General features: G+C 38.3%; 1 protein-coding gene and 1 long non-coding RNA gene across 3 annotated transcripts in view; one reads left to right on the top strand and one right to left on the bottom strand.

The window, feature by feature from the left end:
* Positions 1-13,530: 13,530 nt before the first annotated feature.
* Positions 13,531-21,345, bottom strand: LOC126954336 (uncharacterized). The gene is made up of 3 exons (XR_007725594.1): positions 21,250-21,345; positions 19,418-19,495; positions 13,531-17,945 (listed from the first exon to the last, which is right to left on the bottom strand). It is a non-coding gene; the product is annotated as an uncharacterized LOC126954336 (long non-coding RNA).
* A 154-nt stretch (positions 21,346-21,499) lies between these two features.
* PCDH10 (protocadherin 10) overlaps positions 21,500-25,753 on the top strand; it is a 62,344-nt gene continuing 58,090 nt past the window's right edge. For both annotated transcript variants that reach the window (XM_050789908.1, XM_050789909.1), the window contains exon 1: positions 21,500-24,999. In XM_050789908.1, coding sequence (XP_050645865.1) covers positions 22,369-24,999 — 2,631 coding nt within the window. In that variant the 5' untranslated portion in view covers positions 21,500-22,368. The remainder of the gene's footprint in view (positions 25,000-25,753) is intronic.

The following is a 25,753-nucleotide window of genomic DNA, read 5'->3' as shown; positions in this document are numbered from 1 at the left end:
ATAGTCAAAAATACTATCATTAAATAACTTTTTAATTCATTTCCTCCTTGAATTTACTCCCTTTTCAATAGTATATTCTTTTTATATCTTCATCAGTTACAGCAATTTAATAGTACATATCAATATGTTCACTGAGTCTTATATATTTGGGTAAGACATTTTATGATATTGGTCAATTTTATTAATATTTTAGTAGCAATCATCAATAGTGATGTCTAAAACTCATGGACAATAACAGTAGCAATTATTCTAGGAATAAGCTAACCATACATTGCAATACTACTGATAGGCTGTCTCATTCATTAACACTGTTTTTTTGTATTTGGAATTGAGTACTAGAGAAAATCAATTAAACACTCTGGTATATTGTAGGAGTATATCTTTACTGACTGAAGAATTCAATCAGTATATATATATATTCATTTTCAAATCAACTTTATCCCAGTGGTGGGTAGCCAAGATTTGAATTCCATAGCTAACAAGTAACCATTTCCTCACAAGAACATTTTGCTATCTCAGCTAATGCAAAGTGTCATTAATGTGAAGTCACTAAAATAAAATTTAAAAATTATTGAATTACAGAATAGTTTTACAGAATTGAAGATGCAGTGAGTTCTGCTTGAGCATGTTTTTTTCTCAATTTCATTCATGTGACAAGTGAATGAATGCAAAACAGTCACACAAACACAAGAAAGGGAGAAGAAACTACAGCAGATGAGAGATGTTAAACATTTTTTGGTAAAAGAAAAATAGATGGATAAATGGTAACGGATACAGTATAGTAAAGAAAGCCAATGCCAAAGCTCCCTCAAGGGAAAAACCAAAGGAAGCAAGCCAAGTCCCTCCTTGTAGACACTGAATTACTCAGAAATGGGAAATACTAGTGACTTGTAAAGAACTACTAAAGCTTGTGGGATGAGACTGAAAATAATGAGGTTTGTTGAATGACAGGAAAGATTACTTCTCTAAAAATACTTTTAACTTTCCTACCAATCCTTAAAGTACCCCTCTCTCCTCAACACACATGAACTTTATGGAGATGTTAAGCAAAAGAGGGTTTTATCTTTGGATCACCAGACATAGCTGATAGGAGTGGAGGGAAATACAGGAGACAAATAAAAACAACGGGCTTAATATGAATGTCTGCATTATCAAAAATGGAACTCCCCAGCCAATTTCATACACTCACCTGCAAGAGATTAGAAAATTCTTCTCTATGAACATCAGACCAGGATAAATGGATCCTAAACATTTATACTTAAAAATACTCAATTAAGTGACTCTCCTTTATGTGAGGTATACCAGCCATTTGCAAGTTGACTCATGCACACTAAGCATCCAATCGACTTTTATTCTGAGCAGTAAATCAACATTTTTGTTCAGCATTCAAAACTGAATGGATGGTCAATGAGTACCACATATAAACTAATCCTCTAAATGAAAAGTGAACAAAATCAATAAATAGAAAATAAGATCTTGGATGAAAAAGAAGAAACATAGAAGGATAATAATTCAAAAGAAAATATTAATTATTTCAGAGACATAACAGAAGATAATGTATCCATAAAAGCACAATGAGATTATTTAAAAAGTAAACTCAGAGTAAAAGAAATAACTCTTAGAAATTACTGAATGTAACAACAGACATAAAAATATCCACAGAAGGGTTGGACGGTCCAGTTAAGAATACATTTTAGAAAGCAGAAAAATCACAAAGATATGGAAAATAGACAATAAAAGGTAATACAATTCGAGCACTGATTTAAATTTTAAGGAAAAAAAATCAAAAAATATAAAGGAAAAGAATAAAATCATCAAAGAAATGATATCAAAATATTTTTGAAGATTGAAAGATATTTATCTTTCAGAATGTACAAAGGCCTGCTGAGTACTCAACCCAGTGAAATGTATTTTTTTTGTTTGTGTTTTTATGGGGAGTGGCACACAGGATATACTGTTTTGAAATTGTGGAATACCAAAGATAAAGAGATAATAACAAAATCTTCTGGAAAGATTAACAAGCACAACAGTTCACATTAGACAGATCTGCATTTAGAATCAGAACATCATAACATTTTTCAAGAGAAACACTGGAAGTTAGAAGAAACAACTTCAACATTTGGAAAAATACTAATTTCTAAGCTAGAATTCCATCTTCAGTCAAATACCATGTTCAATAATGTTTCTGATAATTGTAGAATCTCAAAAATGTAATGCCCATGATTCCTTTCTCGTAAGTTTCTGGAGGAAATGTTTTCCTAAAATTAAGAAATAACAAAAAGAGGATAAGTGAAAGACTGAACACATGAGAAAGGCAAAAGGAATGTCTAGGATGATGGTGATAGGAAGTCTGGGGTTAGCAGCTATGTAGCTGACCCAAAGAGCAGCTGTTTCAGAAGCTGTCGTTAAAAAATTGAAAAAAAAAAAAAAAAAAAAAAAAAAAAAAGAACCCAGGAGATTACCTGATGTGTTTGTACTGACAGGATTTATAGTGTTTCTGGAGTGTTGGAGTCGTAAGTATATGCAAATTAAACATATGATAAAACAAGATATAACCTCCAATAAAAACAGTTGCTCAAGAAACTAACTGTATTCAAAGTATAATACTAAGCTCAGATAAAAGCAAATTTATATGCTCACAATAATGTAAACACTAAATAATATTTCAACCAAAAAATATAATAAAGCTCTTTTGGGATAATGGAGAGAGAGGAAACACGTTTTTATATGTATGGGCAGATAGTTAAAAGAAATCTCACTCTGAGACATTAATAGAAACATACATTCTAAAGCAGAAAATCAAGAAACAGAAATATTAGAGTACTGCTTGTGCCATGCACAAATACCAGAAGAAACAGCTGAAAGATTCACAGTATTGCCCCTGGGGACTGTGTATATTGATAGGGAGGCTGGAGCAATAGATCTCTGTTTTGTTCACTGTACTGTTTGATTAAAATTCAAATTTATTGCATTAAAAAAATTTTAAGTATTTTTAAGAAACTGTAATAATGTGAAGTATGTTAAGCTCTAGAACAACCAAATATTTCTTATGAAGATAAATGATATAATTAGTAAGTTGTAGCCATGACATAGTTATTGAAAAATAATGCTTTGAACATTTTCAACTATTCTTAAAATTTTGAAACCTGCTGATTTCTAAGTATGTATACTTTTCCTTAGTATATACATAAGTATATATGTATACTTTACATACTACTATGTATACTATTTTTTAGCATACCCTCTTTTTCACTGTCAAAAAAAATCATACTAGACCCAAATTTTCAAAAATTCTAAATTAATGAAGTATGAATTAATGTCTCATACCTGTTAGACGGCAGAATCTCAAATACTGCCATGAATTCTGCATTTGAATAAATCTTAACTGAAAAGTAACAAAACCAAAAGTAATCTCTGCACGTCTAATATTCTACAGCATAAAAATGTCACTATTAAAATTAAAATATATATATATAAGTCTCCATTAGCTATCTGATGTTGAGAAAACACATAAACAAAAATGTTCTCCATTCTATTACTTGTGCATTATCAGCAGACTTCATTTCTGCAATTTATCTTCCCACAATCGTGTGTTAATTTTATGAAGAGTTACTCCGTTGCCTTATTACTAAAGTGAGAGGGCAATGAAAACATTATGGGATTGGCCTATAATGCATTTGTAAAGGTGAAAACTTAAAGTAAAATCAAATGGGACATAGGACATCAAATGAGCTTAAGGATTTAACTATAACCATGGAATAAAAGGTTATTCAGTTTTGCAAATTCAAAGCAGTCTCTGACGAGTCTAATTAATGAATAAAATTCTTGTTTCTTTTACAATAGACCTTTAAACTATTTCTACTCAGCAGTCTTAAAATGATTTCATTAGGAGGTGCTGGAGTTATTGAGCTGAAATGGCAGCTGCTGTTTTTCTTAGTTTCCTTTATTCCATAAAAGGATTGGTAACTTACGTTTGGCTTCAAAACACTTCACTGGCAACTCCCCTCTGCTTTTGTTTCTCCCTCAAAAGTTTAATCTAATTTAGAGTTTTCAAAGGAGATAGATTAGATTCATTTTAAAAGTAATTAAAAGCATGATGCCTTTCATTCACTGATTTCTAAACTGGGACTTACCTTTCAAAGAAATATTAAAGTAAAATAGGTAAAGTTTATCTTAGTAAATATAATTATCTGGGGAACGGCGGATCCATATGTGAACTAAGCTCTTTGTGCCTGTGGTTTAGCAATATCCACAGGAAAGAAAGATGAAGTAGCTCTCAAATTGCATTTTGAATTGTTCAATGGGTGTCAACACATTGAATCCCTTACTCTTAAAGATCTACGTGATATATTTTTATATCTGAATACTTCTTTATTGTAAAAATATACTCAGTGCTTTCTGGGAACAAAATAGGGTTGATACTGACCCTAGATTTGACCATAGATTTACACAAGTTTCAACAAAATATTACTTAGACAAAAGTTTATGGTCTGGAATCTTTTGGTGAGCCATTTTAGAGTGAACAAAACGAAACCAAATGAGTAGGAAGAAATGTAAATGACTTTCAAAATCCTCTGATTCAATTAATTAAGGGCAAGCTCCCTCATACGTTTCACAACTAAGGATTCTTCTGAGGATACAAATAGGCTAATTAAATAGGTAACATTGTGCCTCTTAATTACTCTCATTTCTCCCAGAAAGATATTATATAAATTTAACAATCTTTCTAAAGACACTAAGACATATAGTTTCAACTTTATGTGATGAAATTAAGTTAGAAACACATTTACAGGTAAATTTGTATAATTCCATATAACTTCTGATAAAATAGAGCTCATTGTATCAGAAGGAAGAATGATTTAAATGTGATTGAGAAAGTTTTTAATATATAATTGTAAATATATTAATTCATTGCACTGTAAGCCTATAAATAATAGAAAATTCATTGAGAAACAGGTTTACAGTTAATGAGGCATGGCAAATCAGTAAGTTAAATATATATGGAGCAGTATTTTAAAACTAGATTGAATACAATCTGTAATGATGTAATGTATTCATCAGAATCTAAAAATAGATAATACATACAAAATAATTTTCCTTATCAAAGCATTTTTAAAATAACTAGTCAAGGACTTCAGACACTACTGAAATTATTATTTTCATTAATGTAGTTTGTTATTTACTTTATATAAATATGGACAATTTCATAGACATCTTTCTAAAATGAATTAAAAATATCTCTGCCTTATTAAAAGGCATATGGGTGACAATATTTAACATTTTCTTCTTGACTGTCATCATTATGAACATCACATATGTAGAACTTGACTGAATTTACCCAGGTTTCTGTTTCTCTAATATTATTACGTCTAGTGATATTCCCGCCTTTATCCTGGGATCCATCTCTTCTTTTCTAGTCCACATACATCTATGACCCAGACATAACTAAGTGGTGGTTCAAAAATTGGGTACTCACACTGGGCCTATCATCTTACCACTTTTTCTATGCGAGTATTTTTATCCAGAAAAGTACTTGTAAGCACCTACCACAAAGTTCCAACCTATAAGTAATTATTTCATGTTTTTCTAAAATAAGTAAGTATGTGAAGACAGTAAGCAAATAAATAAGGAACCTTAGGTGATAGACACAATGGTAGAATAAAACTACGAAACTTTAGCAAGACAAAATCTTCCGGAGAACTGTAAGAAGTGAGCATTTTTCACTACAGATTTTGCATGCAGTATAGGAAATAACATTTTCCAAGATTAGTGCTTATCTAATAATATAACCGAATGAACTGAAAGAAATCTTATAAAATGTATATTGGAAGCATACTGAAGACGTGATACATTCCAAAAGTGCCCATTATACTGACTTTCAGCATCTTTAAGCATTTTCATTACTGCTTGACTACAAATCAGATTTTTGCAAAGGCCAATCAATGGAGGCACACGGTCAGAGTAGTCAAGTTTGACACGGTTCACTGTCATCAGTTTCTATATGAAATTTACTTGTTCAAATAATAGTAATTAGATTTGTCTTTGCTTTTTATTTCCTTGCATATATTTTACTGTTAGCTACTCCCCATAAATGATAACAGTTTTATTAAGGTAAACAAGAAATTCCTCCCAGGGTTCCTGCTGGATACGCAACATCCTAAACCAATTATTTACCTCCACTGACACTTAAAATACTAACTCATATTTCTGTAAAAAAGTTAACTATCAAAAAATGGAAACTTATTCAAAATCTCTTTAAAAGCCTTCTTGCCATTAGAATGATGAAGTTATTTCAGTGCTTCTGCCACCGATTTAGTGTGTGGGGCAAATTGCCGAGTGGGAAAACATTCAATTTGGTGGCTAATGAGAAATCAGCTTTAAAGCAACTCCTGAAAGAAACCTTAAAAAAGAACAACCAAATTTTTGTTTTTTGTTTTCTCTTCTCATGGCATAACAACCATATTTACTTATTATCCCATTCAACCTCATATCTGTATTTTATAACCACCACAAATTTCATAGGAAACAAGTGTTTAATTTAAAATTAAGAGATTCCTTTAACTTGTTCTACTTTTTCTGTTCTCTATGGCACTTTTAATGTCCTAGTATTCAAGATGATTTATTTATTTAATATACTTAATTGATATTGTTTGTCTATACACACACACATATGAAGGCAAGAACATTGTTCACTAATGTGTTCAAGCATCTTGGCCTATTACAGGTGCTCTATATGTGTTGAATAAATAAATGAATTAAGCAAGTAATCAAAATTACTTGCCATTTTTCATTTCAAAGTGAAATTACATGGGACATTACAAGTTATTAATTTCTGGAAGGCTTTATATTATATAAACGTGAGTCCATAAAAGTAAAGGATCTAATATCTAGATTATCATATAGGTCTATGTAGGCACAACCTGTATAAATGATTTTTCCTAGGCCCTAGTTAAACATGCAAAATAAGTCAGTTGTACTTATATCGCAACATCCACATCTCGAAGATGTTTGTTTTATTATTTTAATTTAACCTAGGCAACAGGTTAAGTATTGAAATCTCAACTAATACATTTAAAAGACTTGTTGGGGAGACATATCCTATGGTAACGTGGTAGTTTTAGGTCTAGTATTAGTTTCAGGTGAAAAGTTGCTCTTTCTCGACACACTATCTGACTCAGGAGCTATCAAAGTGAGTAAATTATTCAGAAAGTGAAGATAAAACCTGGGGCCCATTGCATGTCTCCATCCCAAAAGAGACTCTTTGATCGGTCTCCTATTTTAGCAGATTGTCATGGCTTCACATTTTAAAATGAACTTAGTTCAATACATTTAACTAAAATCTCCTTGGGTTTCTATAGATGTATCCCTATTTTTAACTCTAAATGCTGGAGTGTTCAGACTTTCAAATGCTGAAGAACTATATCTTATCAAAAAGCAATAAAAATTCATTGAAAAGTACTTAAGAAACATACAAGTTTTGAGACTCTATCTTTAAGGACCTTGAAAAAGAACATGGAAATATTATGAAGAAATAGTTTCAATCTGGATTTATTTAAATCTGCTTATTTCACATAAGAATCAATGATGTTGACACATCTGCTTGTGTTAAATGGTGCAAAACAATTGGCCAGTGTGAATGTGAGCAAATGCACCTACTGGAAAATTATAAGTTGATTATGAGTCAATAATTATAAAGTAATTGAGTATATTAAAATAAATAAATTATGGTGAGGGAAAGAACAAACAAATAAAATAAATAAAAATCCCGCAATCGGGCAGGGCGCGGTGGCTCACGCCTGTAATCCCAGCACTTTGGGAGGCTGAGGCAGGTGGATCAGGAGGTCAGGAGTTCAAGACTAGCCTGGCCAACATGGCAAAACCCCGTCTCTACTAAAAATACAAAAAATAGCCAGATGCAGTATCAGGCGCCTGTAATCCCCGCTACTCAGGAGGCTGAGGCAGGAGAATTGCTTGAACTTGGGAGGCAGAGGTTGCTGTGAGCCAAGATCACGCCATGGCACTCCAACCTGGGTGACAGACTGAGACTCCATCTCAAAAAAAAAAAAAAAAAAAAAAAAAGTCCCACGCTCAAGAAAACACAAATAGGCCACGTGTGGTGGCTCATGGCTGTAATCCCAGCACTTTGGGAGGCTGAGGCGGGAAGATCTCTTCAGCTCAGGAGATCAAGACTAGCCTGGGCAACATAGTGAGACCTCATCTCTACTAAAAATAATGATTTTATATATATATATATATATTTGTTGCTGTTTGTTTTGTTTTTTGTTTGTTTCTTCGAGATGGAGTCTCGCCCTGTCCCCAGGCTGGAGTGCAGTCATGTGATCACAACTCACTGAAACCTCCACCTCCCGGGTTCAAGTGATTCTTCTGCCTCAGCTTCCCGAGTAGCTAGGACCACAGGTGTGTGCCACCATACCCAGTTAATTTTTGTAGTTTTTAGTAGAACTGGGGTTTCACCATGTTGGCCAGGCTGGTCTTGAACTACTAACCTCGTGATCCACCCACTTTGGCCTCCCAAAGTGCTGGGATTACAGGCATAAACCACTGTGTCCAGCCAAAATAATGATAACATTAAAATTAGCTGGGCATGGTGGTGTGTGCCTGTAGTGCCACCCACTTGGGAGGCTGATGGGGGAGGATTGCTTGAGCCTTGGGAATTTGAGTCTGCAGTGAGTAAGACTCTGCCTCAAAAAAGAAGAAAAAAAAAAGTAAACATAAATAAAAATGAAGTAATGTTTACTATCAGAGGTTATATTCTGTAATGTCAACCCTACACTGAGAATATCTCATTCTCAATGTCCTCCTCTACACATGAGAAATTCTGATTAGATAAAATAATTTCAGTTTCAAAGGAAAAGGGGTGTCACATTTCACAAGGTTCAGTATGTAAAACAAAACAACAGGAAAAGCATGCAGGGCAGCAGAGTCTGACCTGTTTACCTCTCTGACTTTCACTTCCACCACCCCATATGTCTCTGAATAACTGTCATTAAAACCTTGAGACACACTTTGTAAAAGTTTCTCAAAGGAATGAAGTTAATAGACTGCCCTAATGCTCAACATTTTTATTCTCCATGAGATGCCACAGTATAACTATCGATCATCAATTTAAGGTTTATTCTCTTTCTTCATACCATATATAATTTTCTCATCATTCTCGTGAATATAATACTTTCAGGGTATATATCAGGCATAAAGAACGGCAATTTTGTACTTAACTTTCTCATAGATAGGTATCACACTTCAGGATAATAAATCAGAAAAGTATTGCATTTCACAACTTAGCAGTCAAAGCATATTTGCTTGTAACTTTTAAAACAGAAAATGAAAGAGACAGAATAAAAAATTCTCTGTCATTGGCTTGATATGTAATTCTAAGAGTTCATTTAGTTTTAAATTCTCATTTTAATATTAAATCAAGTGGTCAATGAGTATTATACTCTTTCTAATGTATCTTTATTTAGCATTTTTTTTAAAAATGCATTTAACTAACATTCAGAATAAACTTGAGATTCAAAATACTTCTCACCAGCATTCTCTTATCAAAAGAAGTTTACTTGGTGTTCTTATATTAAGACCAAAAATGGGAGGTCATTAAGAAACCAGGCTAGAATGAAAAAAAAGCTTAAATATAAAATTTTTAAACAATTGAAAAACCTCTTATCTACCTGCAGTAACACATGGAATTTAGCTGTGTATACTGCCACCTATAATTCACTGAAATATAACACATTCTTCTTAGATAAAAGAAAATTCACAAACGTTCCTGAATGCAATAAAATTCTGCAAGGACAGTGTGAACGTCAACAATTTAAGACAGAAGCAGCATATTACATAGAGGTCCTTAAGTATCGTGACATTTATCTTTTTAATTAAGTTTTAAAATTAAAACTTTAAGATTTATTACATTTCTGCTATTACATGTAAAATTCTTCTTTGTATACAATAGATCTGATTTTAAAACAGAGACATAAATAGGAGTTATTGTTACAGTACCCAACCTAAGAATCAGATCTCATGCCCCCAAGCATACCCTTATTTTAAACATAAAAATATTATGTAACTTATGAGAATGCCAGCTAACCCCAAACTACGAATTTTACAAAGAAAAAAGAGAAACATATTTACTTAGAGAAGTATTTGTTTTAAGATTATAAATAAATTTTCCCATCTCAACATAGCCTAATTCTGATACATTGTTAAAAAGAATAACGATAAAGATCAATAAACTTTTAAAATAAACATATCATGTGTTCTAGGTTAAATATTTACTCATTCTTTGCCTTTCTGAGATAAATATAATTTTATTTTAATTCTAGGAAAAAATATAATTAATCAGATAAGAACCAATATACTAAAACAAATAAATGAAGACATAAAAAAACCTTTAGAAAAATTCCAATGTGAATTGCAATAAGAAATAAATAACCATCAAAAACATCAGTAACTTAGATTTTCAGTCAGAAGATAATTTGTCAATGCTATCTGTGCATGTTAGAAATAACAGACTTCAGGATTCCAAAATATACTGTCTACTTGGGCTCTGAAAACCAGCTTACTATCTTTCCAACTGAAATAAGCCACCTTCCAGAGTGTCTTGGATTTTACCACCAAAAATTGAGCTTTTAAAAAATTCTCTTAATAAGGAATATTTTAAAAAGCTAACAATCCTACTTACCCCCTCTTGCTACTCCAATGTCAAAAGATGCTTACATTTTAATAACAGACATATCCAAACTGTTCAAGCCTTAGTTTCCCTGTCCAGAATCTTCATCTGTTGCTATCATCACTGGTTTCACATGACTAGGGCCATCTAGGTGTAGCTTCCAGGAGAAGGTTACTTTCCACTGAGTGTATTGAATCATGGAAAAAACTTCCCATTTCTGCTGTCCTTCAGAAACTTCTGTTTCATTTTGGGTTTTTTTTTTTTTTTTTTTTTTTTTTTTTGTTTTGTTGGTTGGTTTTTGTTTTTGTTTGCCTTGGGGAGTAGACATGAAAAGGTACAATGTTAAGCCCGGTTTTAAAAAACATATCTGAGTGATAGAAATATTCAGTACGCTACAAATTTAGTTATCCCGTGGTTTTATATTTTTAATGAATGCTTAAATCCATCTGGAATTCATATTTGTATATTATATAAAATGAAAAAACTAAACCTTCTTTTTCACAACGATCGTTCAAGTTCTCCATTGTAATCCAAGTATATTCTGTGTGTAGCATCATCTGATTTTGTGATCACTTCTGTTTCACAGATCTGTTTCTATTTTTCATGACAAAACAAAGTTTTAACTGCAATGCCATTTTTTCCTCACGTGTATGTGTGTGCACACAGGTGTGCATGTGTGTACATTTCCACTTAAACTCTTGCACTCTGGACAACCGACCTATGCCTTATTAGATAGCCAAAATACAGAGTTAAGTATTTACATACTCCATAATATCTAAACCACAAACAATATGAGTGTGTCAGTTATGGAATAAAGAAGACTGGGGTTAGCCATCAACCCAAGAGAAGAAAAAAGAAACTATACCATGGTGACCAACATACCATATTTGAACTGAAGTATCTCCATTTCAGAAGGTTGAAGAACAGAGAAACTAGAAGCTAAACAGTGTCCCCTCTGACTTGAAATTCAAGACATCATTTTAAATATAACAGGTTAATCAACCTTTCTTTTTAACTTCACCCTGCAACATGCTTCAAAATTAAAATACCTCCTGATTCTACGTAGGGCAGCAAATGTCTTTCTGTATCAGTCATACTCACTCTTAACATCTAACATTCTCATCTCAGGGGGTTTCTTCTTAGTATGACATCATGACCTTATAAAATGAACAAAACGATTCAGAATATTGACCATTGTACTTACTCTATACATATTTAATATATTCAACACAGTATTATGAAATAGAAGAAAAATCTGAAAACAAAAGAAAATTATAAGAAGAGATACCACTTTTGAGTAGTGGCAGTTTGGAGAAATGCACTGTATTAATTGGGAGACATCAAGTATTGTAACACATTTGTAATTAGGTACAGTGAACTTTTCATTTTAGGTAAAGTTTCTTAAAAATAACTAATTTTAAAATACTTGTTACAAATACAGATTATTAAAAACATAGCTTGTGAAACTAAGGTATAATATCTTAGAAATATATTTTAAAATTTAAAACAGAAAGGTAAAAAGTCAAGCATTCATTCATCCAGGCAGCACATCTTCATTAAGTACTAGTTAGTTATGCAGCCAACAAATCCATCAAAACCTGTGACCAACTGAATGCTTGTCAGGTTCCTTGAGCTTAAACAATACTTTTGCCACTTGTGTTATCCAGCAAAATGTAAATATATTATTGTTAAATTAGGTACTTTGTTAGGTAGTCTGACTGGCTATGGTTTTTAAAAAAAGCATTGAGAAAATCAGCAATCAGCACTTTACCATTAAATTAGCAGCAGCCGCCAAGGTTCTCAAATATATATGCTAAGGAACAAGCAATAATATTAGGTTTTTATCATAATTCTAAGACTGAACATTGGCTGTTAGCCCAAGACATACCAAAAGCATTGCTCAGGTGTGAAAGCTGAATAAAGATCTCACGCATTTCCATTGACATCAAATTGGACAAGTTTCTAGTGGAGATGGGGAAAACATAAATCAAATGAAACAAAATTGAGGACTGCTGAAATTATGCATTTAAGCAACTGGGTCCAAATTCAGGATATTGGCCCATAATTGAATACATTCATTTGCTGTTTCTATGACCTTTCTAGAAAAGTGTTTTTGCTATCCCTGCCTTCATTTCTTTAGTGCTCAAGTCCATCTAACTCTCTTCGGATATTTATTTCTACCAATCTGTACCACTGTTGCCCTTAAAATCATAATGAAAGCTGTCCTTCTCTAGAAATCTTTAATTTTTTTTATTCAAGTGTTTTCTTTTTTCTCCATGCCTTTAGCACTCATAGTCATTATATGTTTTAATACTTTTAATACTCTTAATGAAGTTATATATATATATATATTCTTTATCAAATTGATTACAAAATCAAGGACTATGAAATTCTTGAGAAACATATATCATAATTTACATTTATTTTCCATTCTCTCACTATTCGTATGGCTAGACTCCAGTGCATGTTTTTGAGTCTTTGCCTCTCAAATTGTAATAATTACTAAAAAGAATGTTAATAAAAGCAATCATAGGCAGAAAATGGCAAGGAAAATGCAGAAAAGAAAAGAAAGTTCAAATACAATTGAGGCTTAAGGCTCAGAATTCGGTATTCTAATGAATTCATCCTATTTTAGGAGGCTTATTTTTCACTAATTTGTTTTAAATTTTGAGAATTTTAGTACTCATTGGCATGAATAAAGGAGAAGGTATTAAGATGCTATGCTAAAGAATCGGAAAAAAGCTAAATGACTCTATCAAATTAGAACCCTTTAATAATAAAATTTTGACAAATATTTAAATAAAAAAACTTAAAAATGAATGAGCTATCTGATTATGAAAATGATTTTTATAATCTATCTGCCTATCGGTTTTATCATATAAATTTTAACTTACCAAAAATATAAGTTTATCTGAAAGAAAGCAAATAAATGTGATATATGATTATGGGAAAAGCTCATAATTGACTTTTATGTTTTTGAAGCTTAACTAAAATTTAGTTAGCTGTCTTCTTCACTTATCATTTGCATCTAGTCTTCAAAATTATATTGCAATTTCCCTCAAAATAGGGACACCAAATGTTTTGGTATCTGCTTAGTAAATAATATATATTTGACAAAGGAAATAAAATCCTCAAGAAAATTAATGCCAATTATTCTCAACAAATATCTGTTTATAGACTACCTCATCCAAAACACCTTATCATACAAATAGTTAATATTTACTGAGAATCCGCTATAGAATAAGAATTTTACCTATATCATTTCAGTTGAAACCTCAAAATAACAAGGTCAATGTATCATCGTAGTTTAATAAATGTTTCAAATGTTTGACACACTTAATAGAGCTTCAAAATAATTTGTCCAACTTCAAATATTTAGAGAAGCAAGAATATGAACCAATTTGGTTTAATTATCAAGGTTATGTTCTTCATAAATTTACCATATCATCTCCTGTCACAGATGGGTACCTTCAGAAATGAGTAAAAAATATGTATAACCTACCCTATAGAGCCTATTACATATACTCTGAATTACTGAGTACACTTCTAAAATAAACCTGATCTTTTTTTCTCTGTCAGTTCTTATACCAAAATATTAATACAAATTTTACTTACAGTAAATACGATGCCACAATCATCTTCATTGATTATGTCTTTCAAAATTTAAAGGTCCACTTTTCCACTTTTCTCCTGGCATGAATAAATTTAATCTTTTAATTTTCAAAACTTTATAATTAAAACTTTTTTTTTTTTTTTTTGAGACGGAGTCTTGCTCTGTCGCCCAGGCTGGAGTGCAGTGGCCCGATCTCAGTTCACTGCAAGCTCCGCCTCCCGCGTTATGCCATTCTCCTGTCTCAGTCTCCCGAGTAGCTGGGACTACAGGGCCCACCACCTCGCCCGGCTAATTTTTTGTATTTTTAGTAGAGACGGGGTTTCACCGTGTTAGCCAGGATGGTCTTGATCTTCTGACCTCGTGATTCGCCCGCCTCGGCCTCCCAAAGTGCTGGGATTAAAGGCGTGAGCCACCGGGCCGGCTGAAACCATGTTTAAGCAACACTGAAGAAGAAATTAGCATGAAGTGATACTTGAAATTCATTTAACAAAAACACTTTTCCCCTTTTAAAGACTGCTTCAGAAATGTTTACAAAATAAACACCAATATTTGCACCGTGTAAACTGGGTACATTTCTTGATTTTCCTTTGCTTTCAATCTCTCATGAATTAAGAGAACATGGCATACTTCTGGGATCATTGATCAGTGTTCTTTAGGAATGATAAGGCACAGGTACCTTCATTTTGAACTTGTTTCATCAATTTTCTTGTTCCTTCCTTTAAAAAAATGTGGAATCTATGATTTCCACATTGGGCACTTCTGCATGAGGAAAAGATGACTGCTTATAATGTCACTCTCTGTGAGAAAACGTATTCGAGCTTTGTTTCACTGATAAAAATTCTTAAAGAAGAAAACCCTCAAACATATTTATGAATTCCTCCAACACTTAACTCAGTAATGTACTAGCCAATTTGACTAAGACTAAAATCAGCATATCTGTCAGTCCAAAATCTGGATTAACTCCATTTCTAAGTTAATTTGAATTTTTTGTTTGTTTTACCTCCTAAGTAAATTCAATTCAGACAGACTGAAGAAAGCCGATGGGGTAATAAAATGAGCCTGTATATGGGCAGCAAAAGATCTGGATTTGAATTCTGTAATAATGCAGTGAGTTACTTAAAACTCTGAACATCCTTATTAGCCTTAATTCGAATGTTGGGATAATAAAACCTATATAGATGGAGAATACCAAATATAGCTTATGTAACAATTCTAGGTAAATATCAAGCTGCTTAAAAACCATTAGTAACTTTCACCTAAAATGAATAGATGAAATTGCAATAAAATAGAGCAATAAAGTGCAGCATTTGCCAAGCCCATTTAAATAAGATATCATGGAAATCGTGTTTCTTATACAAAGAGTTATACTAAGCAGGCAGTGAGACTGAGAGAAATATTTTTTTAAAATTGAGGTATCTGTTTTACTGTTTGTTCTGATTTACTATTTTAATTCTAATGTAATTCTAATTATTAATGTAATTCTCAAACTGTGATTTATATTCTTTTGATAATGTCTGTCCCCAATGTTTTAAAACTCTTCAGAATATAGCTCTATGACTTGCGACCCTAATCAAAATTTGGGTTCTTATTCTTATTATACACAATAATCTTATTTTGTATTTTAAAAATCAAAGGGTTTCCTTTTAAGAAAATAGTTTACACTTTCCAGGCAAACACTAAAACTATGCAGGTTTTGTATCTCTATCAAATAAAAAGTAAAACCATTGGATAAGGAAAAAAAAAGAGCTCTTTCTAGACAACTTCTCTCTTACTCATATGAACTTGATCAGAACTTGCAATTAATTTTTGAAATTGTTCTATATCGACCTCTATATTTGAGGCTTCATTTTCTGTCTCTGGGCCATGTCAGTAAAATCTACACATCTCCTTGTTAAGCAAAGCAGCTGGCTTTTTAAATGTCTTTTAGTTCTTATTTACAATCCTAATCACATCATTGATTTCAGTAATCTTTCAGTAAAAGTAGTTGTTAATGCTGTCAAAAGCAGAAATGGGGATTCAATGTTTTTTTTTTTTTTTCTCTCTTTTTTTTTTTTTTTTTATAAACCTGGATAATTAAGATTAAGCCTAATAATGTGACTTTAGAGGCCTCTGGGTGATTAGCAGTTTCCTGTGGTTGAGGATGCAACACAGCACAGACACCACCTTCACTTAAAATCTACATACCTACCAAAAATTATCCACTTATACAAACCACAAATGGTTAAATAAAAATGCTAGGAGTAGTCAATCATCATAACACAAAGGAAACTAGATTTTTGTATTTTTCAGACTCAAAACACAAACAGCACATAAAATTTTATTTGATTTTTTTTCTGTAATTTAAGATAACCCATAGGGTATATTTTATCTACTAAGGCTACAAAACTAAGGTGCCATGACCTTTTCACTAGCCCAGGTATGTTTCTAATGCTCTAAAGTATAAAACAATGATCTGAAAAAGAGAGGATAAAACAAATATGAAAAGGTTAAGAGACATTTTGGAGAAATAAGATGTTTTAATATCCAAAGTAATGGAAGAAAAGAGTAAGATGAGGTAATGCATTTTAATTTATAAAGAAAGAATTCATGTGGCAATAAAGACTGTCATTTTGAATGAGATCTATTTATTCACATTCTTAAAGATGGTATGGAAAAAACAAAAGTTTTCAAAGGACTATTTACTACCAAAAGACACAATATGTGACGAATCTGACAAGAATGCATGTTCAATATTCGTCATCAACCCACCTCCCCAAAACCAAAATAAAAATGTATGCACGCACATATATATATGCATATGTATACATACACACACACACTTTGGAATCAGTATCACAAACCAGTGCCCAATTTAAAAACATTCCTGGACCTCTTATTGATTAATTTCTGTTACAGAAAGGAGCAGAGTATAGCATCTGAACTAAAACAGTATTATTAGAAAATGATATTGTGAGCATTAGGATGTATAATTCATGTTGCTTTCATTTGCTCGGACCATTGTAAAAATCCATAAATCATTTTTTGTTCATGTATCGCTTAAGTGCAATTTGTCATTTTGCATTAGAGGGTTGCTTCAGCTCATTCAGTGCTTTTAATTCACTGTTTAGAGTTTAACAAAATGTTGGCCCTGCTTGATAACTGAAAAGGCACTGAAATGTGAAGCCACCCCAATATTAACTAGGTTAAACAAAATGGAGAAGCATATTTCTACTTTAAATATCAAGATAATGGTGCTTGATGGGATATCTAGTATTTTCAATCCCAAGAACAAGGATTGGTTTGTTCTCTGATGGGCTTCAACGATTAAAACACAGTAACTAAAGAGTTACCTGAATACTTAAAATTGCATATGCTATAAATCTTCCCAGAAATTCTAGTCAGCATTCACTTTTTACTACAGATGAACAAAAACTAACACAATGTTTGTGGCATTGGTTCCAAAGCCTTGTCTTCCCACCTCTTAAGTTGGACTACACCACCACAGATAAACCTATTTCATGCTTACCCATAAAAGATGCAATGCACTTTGGGCCTTTTGTATTTGCTCTCTGTGCTGTGCTTGCTGAGAATGACAAGTGCCAGGAACAAACATCTTGGTCAATCCTGGTGGAGTCTGGTTATTGATAAAGTAATTTTTTTCTTCCAATTCTAAAAAAGAAAAGAAAAGAAAAAAAAAAAAAAAAAAAAAAAAAAACACTTCCCTCAAAGCTCTGGGCACATAGCAATAATAAGAGGATTTAGAAACAAATTGCTTTCAAGTCATGTTAAATCACTGCAAACACTCATTTATCCAAAGGCTGGTTAACAAACTTGTTTCTGCCCCACCCTCTGCAGCAAAGGGCAGAGAAGAAAGCAATCCCTTAACTCAGTTTCAAAGTTTGTAAAACACACTTGTGGGATCCTTAGCGCCCCCCTGTTTCTGCTGCACTTAAAGCCCAATGAAATAAAAAATATGCACTACTACTCTAATATATAAACCAGGACTTTTATGAAAACTGATTTTGATAACCTCCCTCCAAATAATAAAATTGCTTTTCCTCTGTTTCTTAGGGTGCTGTTTGTCCTGGGTCAAACAGTTTGCGTTCCTAGGGGGTGGAAGGGGGAGGGTGAAGAAGGGATTACATACAATAGATTTCCTTCTCCTTTTCCGCTCCAGTAACGGGGGAATTGAAGAACACAGAATATACATGATGCTCTACAGTTCAAAGATGTAGTCAACCTCGTTACTGAGGGTGCCGTATCAAACCTCATTTCACTAAATTCCGGGGTCCACAGGAGTAAGAATGAAAAAGAAAAACGAAAGGCAGGATCTGTTTGATTGACACAGCAAGGGAAAAAGTAAGCCTGTTACATTTTAGAGGCATTTTAAAAGGCAAATGTGGAGTGTTGTTTTGTTTTGTGGGTGACGGGGTGTGGTTGTTTTAAAGGCTCTAGGGTAAAGGAGCACAGAAGACTATTAATGCCAATATCTGATCTTGGCTCCAAACAAAATGCTCTTGGAATTGCCCTTTGCTGGAGCTATCTAGCGGGAGGCGGAGGACCAGGCTCTGTTCTGTTCTGCTGGGAAGAAGACCCCACCGTCACCCCGCCGGTCCCTGGCTGGCGCCACAGAGACTAGAAGTCGGAGAGGCGAGACCTCTAGGGGACCTGGGCTCAGCGACGCTGGTGCAGACACAGACACCTATGACCCAAGAAATCTCGTAGAGCCCCCAAAAGGCGAGCTCTCCAAAGCAAAATTCTCTGGTCTGCCCTATGCTGATTTCGCCGCTAGGAGACGCCTGTAACCCACGTTTGCGGAGAGAGTTCCATTCAACACAGCTGCTACCAAAAAAAAAAAAAAAAAAAAAAAAAAAAGCAGCTCAAGTGTTACAGTGGATGTAGTGATTATTTACAGGCAAATCTGGCCATCTCATCTCCACCTCTGGAAGCTCTCTGGTTTTCAGCATACGCCCCAAGTCAGCTCAAAGTTCATCTATATTTCGGGGGCAGAAATCCTCTTCCCCAATTTCTGGATCTGCATTGTCATTCAGCTGCATGTCTCTCACATGCAAACACGCGCGCACTCGCGCGCACACACACAAGTGTTTCCATACGTACAAATGAACACATTAGAAAATTACCGTCATTTTTAAAAAGGCTCCAGGATTCTGACGAGTCAGCTTGAAGAGCTCAAAACATTTCATTTCAACTCTGCAGATCTGAAGAAAAAGAAAGGGGGGAGGGGTGGGAAGTACAGATGCAATACCGTATTAATATTCAGATACACTATAATCTCCTTTTCATTGATCCACAGGTCCCTTTATACACTGCCGCTCCATTCTCAGCCGCAGACATGATGCTAAAATCATTTTAACTGCAGCGGTTTTCGCTTGGCTTTGGTCAGTCTTCAATTTACTGCAGCTGGAAAAGGATTAGCCATTTTTGCTGGCATCCTTTCCTTCTAAGCGCTCAAAGGCAGGACCCATCTTCATGAAAGAACGAAGTGCGGGGGCCGGGGGGACCCGGCGTTGCGGGGAGGGGGGTGGCGCGGAAATCGGGGCAGTGCATTCGCGGGACTCTCAGAAGCACGTCTCAGGCTACAATCACGCCCATGGACACTTGCCCTCCTTAATTCCCTGCCAGGAGGGAATGGCAACGTATCTCCGGGTCGGGAAAAAGACTCTACCTTTCCCGCAGGTTGTGGTGGTCGTATTCTTGGGTCATTCATTACCAGAAAGCAGCAAAGGACCTTCCTATCTCTTTGCAAAGGAAGGAGGTTGAATAGGGGCTTCTATCGTGAATAAACAACCAATTCCTTGCTAGTAGCCCGTTAATTAAAAATATATATTTACATATCTTTCCTTAGATAATTGGCATTCTATCCACTCTCTAGCATTAAAGAGTTCGCGCTGTTTTTTAACTTCACAAGAACTAGCTATGTAGATGTGCCACGTTGCCCCTGCGCCTCCGGAATGGGCACTGACAGCTGGTCAAGCGCGTCCTTCAGAACTCAGGAAGGCTCCGCTGGGGCTTACACATAGCTAAGCCCTGGGCCAGGGAGGATGGATGCAAGTACCGTGCATGTGCAAACGTGTTCGCAGATACCCGCAGCGGTGCACACTCGGGTCCCTCTTGTGCACGGTTCCTGCCCACCACTCCGCCCGCCTTCGCCGCCGCCCTACTGTCCTCACCCCGCGGGCTGACCCCAGGATCGGCAGAAATCAGTGGTCAAGTCTAGCATGGTGGGTAAAGGGATCGATCTCCAATTGCCAAAAAAATTAGAAAATAGTCGGTGTTCCCAGCCGCTGTGTGGCACTTGGCCGCACAAGGCGCAGGGATATCAGAGGCGCTTTGCAGCGCTTGGCTTTGCTGTGTGCCGGATGCCCAAGGGCCCGGCGTTAGGATGGCGGGCTCGTGGGAAGCGGCTCAAATCAAACTCCTCAGTCACTGATAAACGCACTCACGGCTCGAAGCTAGGTCCTCGAGTGAGTTAATCTACTTGGTAAGTATTTTGTGAATATGTATTTAGGGAAGAAAGAGGCACGTCGAACGCGTCTGCCCGTCTATAAGCGCTGTCATCCCACATCCTTTAGCGTGAATTCCTCCGCTTTTTAGGAGCCACCTCCCCCCCCACCCCGACTCCGTTTGCTTCACCCCTTTCCTCGCGGCCCCGTCAGACCCCTCACCCTTAGATTGACACATGTCATATAATACCCACTTTTGAAATGCCCTGCCAATCTCTGCTAGGGTCCCTTAATTAGGTAACCCTTGCCAATTAGTGGCCCCTGCGCTACTTTTTCCCCTTCCAGATGATTTAGTTCCATGATCCGTATCAGGGAAAATACCTTAAAGGAAAAAGAATGTTAGCATCATTGGAAATCCCGCTCCTAGGAGAGGATACCGCAGCTGTTGCTATTATGTTTTCGCATTTGCTGATGCAAACAGGGGAACCTCTCTATTCCCTCCCCATTACCTGCGGCTGGGGACTGGGAACTTTCCGCGGCAGTGTCCCCAGCCAGCGCCTCGGGACCTGCGGGGCTGTTCTCGCTCTCACACTCACACTCACCCCGGCCGCTCGGGCGAGAGTTCTGTCCCGCCCCGCCCGGCTGCCCCGTGACGTGTCTGTTTGGCGGCCGGTTTGGCCAGTCACCGGCAGCCCGGTGGGTGGTGCTCCTCGGCGATTGGTTGGCAGAATGAGGGCGCTGCGCAAAAACGGAGAAGCCGAGCGCTCGGAGCTCAGAAACTGCCAGTCCAGACCACAAGCTCAGAGGCTGAAGCAGGAGGAAGGAAGTACTGGAAGGAAAAAGAGGTTAGAGGGAAAGAGGCTTGGGAAGAAAACAGCAGAAAAGAAATTGCTCATTACACTTACAGAGAGGCAAGTAACGGTGGAGATGAGGACAGAGGGAACCAAGACGATGAAAGACAAAAAATACAAATAGAACGAAAGAGGAAAAAAATGTCAAGAAGAACATCCATCCGGAGAAATGAAGAGAATGAAAGTTTTAAGCTGCAGAGCCGTTCTGTGCTTTTCCGGCACAAAATTCTGTCGCTGATTTTAAGCCCTTTTGCATTTGCCAGCCGTTGACATTAAGAGGCATGTTTAACGGTGCCAACAGCATCTCCTTTTCCTTCTCCTCTTCCTCCTCTTCTTCTTCTTCTTCCTCCTCCTTCTCTTTTTCCTCCTCCTCATTCTCCTCCCATCAGCAAGAAGACAAACCGAGGACAGTCTTGAAATACCGAAATTTCCTCTTTGGGATTTGCCAGCGCCGCGTTGCGCCAAGACTGTCGGAATAAAGGACGCTGACTATTGTATTATTGTTATTTTATTAATTGGTCAGTGGAAAGATTACAGATGAGGAAAGGGGACGCCTGTCACCCTTCCTGTGCTAAGATTAAAAAAATGAGGCTGGATTGCGGGAAGCTCTAAAATGAAGCAAAAGGAGTAAGATTTTTAAAGACAGAAAGCCACAGGAGCCCCTACGTAGCGCACTTTTATTTGTATTTTTTCAGATTTTTTTTTTTTTTCGTGGTGGTGGGGGAGGTGATTGGGTAGCTGACTGGCTGCGGGAAGCTACTTCCTTTCCTTTTGGAGATGATTGTGCTATTATTCTTTGCCTTGCTCTGGATGGTGGAAGGAGTCTTTTCCCAGCTTCACTACACGGTACAGGAGGAGCAGGAACATGGCACTTTCGTGGGGAATATCGCTGAAGATCTGGGTCTGGACATTACAAAACTTTCGGCTCGCGGGTTTCAGACGGTGCCAAACTCAAGGACCCCCTACTTAGACCTCAACCTGGAGACCGGGGTGCTGTACGTGAACGAGAAAATAGACCGCGAGCAAATCTGCAAACAGAGCCCCTCCTGTGTCCTGCACCTGGAGGTCTTTCTGGAGAACCCCCTGGAGCTGTTCCAGGTGGAGATCGAGGTGCTGGACATTAATGACAACCCCCCCTCTTTCCCGGAGCCGGACCTGACGGTGGAAATCTCTGAAAGCGCCACACCAGGCACTCGCTTCCCCTTGGAGAGCGCATTCGACCCAGACGTGGGCACCAACTCCTTGCGCGACTACGAGATCACCCCCAACAGCTACTTCTCCCTGGACGTGCAGACCCAGGGGGATGGCAACCGATTCGCTGAGCTGGTGCTGGAGAAGCCACTGGACCGAGAGCAGCAAGCGGTGCACCGCTACGTGCTGACCGCGGTGGACGGGGGAGGAGGGGGAGGAGTAGGAGAAGGAGGGGGAGGTGGCGGGGGAGCAGGCCTGCCCCCCCAGCAGCAGCGCACCGGCACGGCCCTACTCACCATCCGAGTGCTGGACTCCAATGACAATGTGCCCGCTTTCGACCAACCCGTCTACACTGTGTCCCTACCAGAGAACTCGCCCCCAGGCACTCTCGTGATCCAGCTCAACGCCACTGACCCGGACGAGGGCCAGAACGGTGAGGTCGTGTACTCCTTCAGCAGCCACATTTCGCCCCGGGCGCGGGAGCTTTTCGGACTCTCGCCGCGCACTGGCCGACTGGAGGTAAGCGGCGAGTTGGACTATGAAGAGAGCCCAGTGTACCAAGTGTACGTGCAAGCCAAGGACCTGGGCCCCAACGCCGTGCCTGCGCACTGCAAGGTGCTAGTGCGAGTGTTGGATGCTAACGACAACGCGCCAGAGATCAGCTTCAGCACCGTGAAGGAGGCGGTGAGCGAGGGTGCGGCGCCCGGCACTGTGGTGGCCCTTTTCAGCGTGACTGACCGCGACTCAGAGGAGAATGGGCAGGTGCAGTGCGAACTACTGGGAGACGTGCCTTTCCGCCTCAAGTCTTCATTTAAGAATTACTACACCATCGTTACCGAAGCCCCTCTGGACCGAGAGGCGGGGGATTCCTACACCCTGACCGTAGTGGCCCGGGACCGGGGCGAGCCTGCGCTCTCCACCAGTAAGTCGATACAGGTACAAGTGTCGGATGTGAACGACAACGCGCCGCGTTTCAGCCAGCCGGTCTACGACGTGTATGTGACTGAGAACAACGTGCCTGGCGCCTACATCTATGCGGTGAGCGCCACCGACCGCGATGAGGGCGCCAACGCCCAGCTTGCCTACTCTATCCTCGAGTGCCAGATCCAAGGCATGAGCGTCTTCACCTACGTGTCTATCAACTCTGAGAACGGCTACTTGTACGCCCTGCGCTCCTTCGACTATGAGCAGCTCAAGGACTTCAGTTTTCAGGTGGAAGCCCGGGACGCTGGCAGCCCCCAGGCGCTGGCGGGTAACGCCACTGTCAACATCCTCATAGTAGATCAAAATGACAACGCCCCTGCCATCGTGGCGCCTCTACCAGGGCGCAACGGGACTCCAGCTCGTGAGGTGCTGCCCCGCTCGGCTGAGCCGGGTTACCTGCTCACCCGCGTGGCCGCCGTGGACGCGGACGATGGCGAGAACGCCCGGCTCACTTATAGCATCGTGCGTGGCAACGAAATGAACCTCTTTCGCATGGACTGGCGCACCGGGGAGCTGCGCACAGCGCGCCGAGTCCCGGCCAAGCGCGACCCCCAGCGGCCTTATGAGCTGGTGATCGAGGTGCGCGACCATGGGCAGCCGCCCCTGTCCTCTACCGCCACCCTGGTGGTTCAGCTGGTGGATGGCGCCGTGGAGCCCCAGGGCGGGGGCGGGAGCGGAGGCGGAGGGTCAGGAGAGCACCAGCGCCCCAGCCGCTCTGGCGGCGGGGAAACCTCGCTAGACCTCACCCTCATCCTCATCATCGCGTTGGGCTCGGTGTCCTTCATCTTCCTGCTGGCCATGATCGTGCTGGCCGTGCGTTGCCAAAAAGAGAAGAAGCTCAACATCTACACTTGTCTGGCCAGCGATTGCTGCCTCTGCTGCTGCTGCTGCGGTGGTGGAGGTTCGACCTGCTGTGGCCGCCAAGCCCGCGCGCGCAAGAAGAAACTCAGCAAGTCGGACATCATGCTGGTGCAGAGCTCCAATGTGCCCAGTAACCCGGCCCAGGTGCCGGTGGAGGAGTCCGGGGGCTTTGGCTCCCACCACCACAACCAGAATTACTGCTACCAGGTCTGCCTGACCCCAGAGTCCGCCAAGACCGACCTGATGTTTCTTAAGCCCTGCAGCCCTTCGCGGAGTACGGACACTGAGCACAACCCCTGCGGGGCCATAGTCACCGGTTACACCGACCAGCAGCCTGATATCATCTCCAACGGAAGCATTTTGTCCAACGAGGTAAGGCTGAAGCGAAAGGACCACCATCTCTCATCTCCTCCATCAGAAAGCCTCCTCTAGCCCGGCCCTTGTATCTCTGGTGCACTGTGTATCTATTTTTAGGATATTACCTTATGTGTATCGTTGTGGGAGCGGAGATGGGCGGTCACCTTCTCCCACTCCTTGGTGTGTAACCTAACTTTCGCGTTGTTCCACCCCTTCACATTTATTTTCATTCCGTCCCCTTGGTACTTTGCCACCTTGGAGCTCCCTCCTTTGCTCTTCCATCTTTCCTTTAAAACCTTAATTCCTGTCAGCCCTTTCCCTTCTCAGTAACCTGGGGATAAAGGGAAATTGCGTGAAGGGAGAGGGAAATGTGGAGGAGGGACTTACTTTCTAGCACTGGCAAAGGTCTTTTTTCTTTGCGTCTGTCCCAGGCGTTAATAAAGTTGGCTCTATTTTGCTTTGTTTAACTATGCTTTCAGTCGCCTGTACAAGTAAGCTATAGATTGTTTAACTTTACACAGTTGTCTAACCTCGAATGCATGTTTTAGTGAACAAGTTATCAGATCCTTGTCCTCTGAACTCGGGTTGCAAAAAAATCCTTCAGTTCGGCTCTGGACAGCATTTACAGACGCTCTTGAAGCCGAGAGCCCACACAGTGTGAATTTGAATGAAGCTGCTTTGGCACAAACCCCTGTTAAGAGTAAACTAACGAAAGGCTTAAACAATTGTTGTCTTAAATATATCTTTTTAGCTAATAATCACCTTCTTG

This window comes from Macaca thibetana, chromosome 5 (genome assembly GCF_024542745.1).
Source record: "Macaca thibetana thibetana isolate TM-01 chromosome 5, ASM2454274v1, whole genome shotgun sequence".
Taxonomy (NCBI): Eukaryota; Metazoa; Chordata; class Mammalia; order Primates; family Cercopithecidae; genus Macaca; species Macaca thibetana.
Note: the sequence above shows the minus strand (reverse complement) of the source record. Positions and strands in the feature narration are given on the sequence as shown.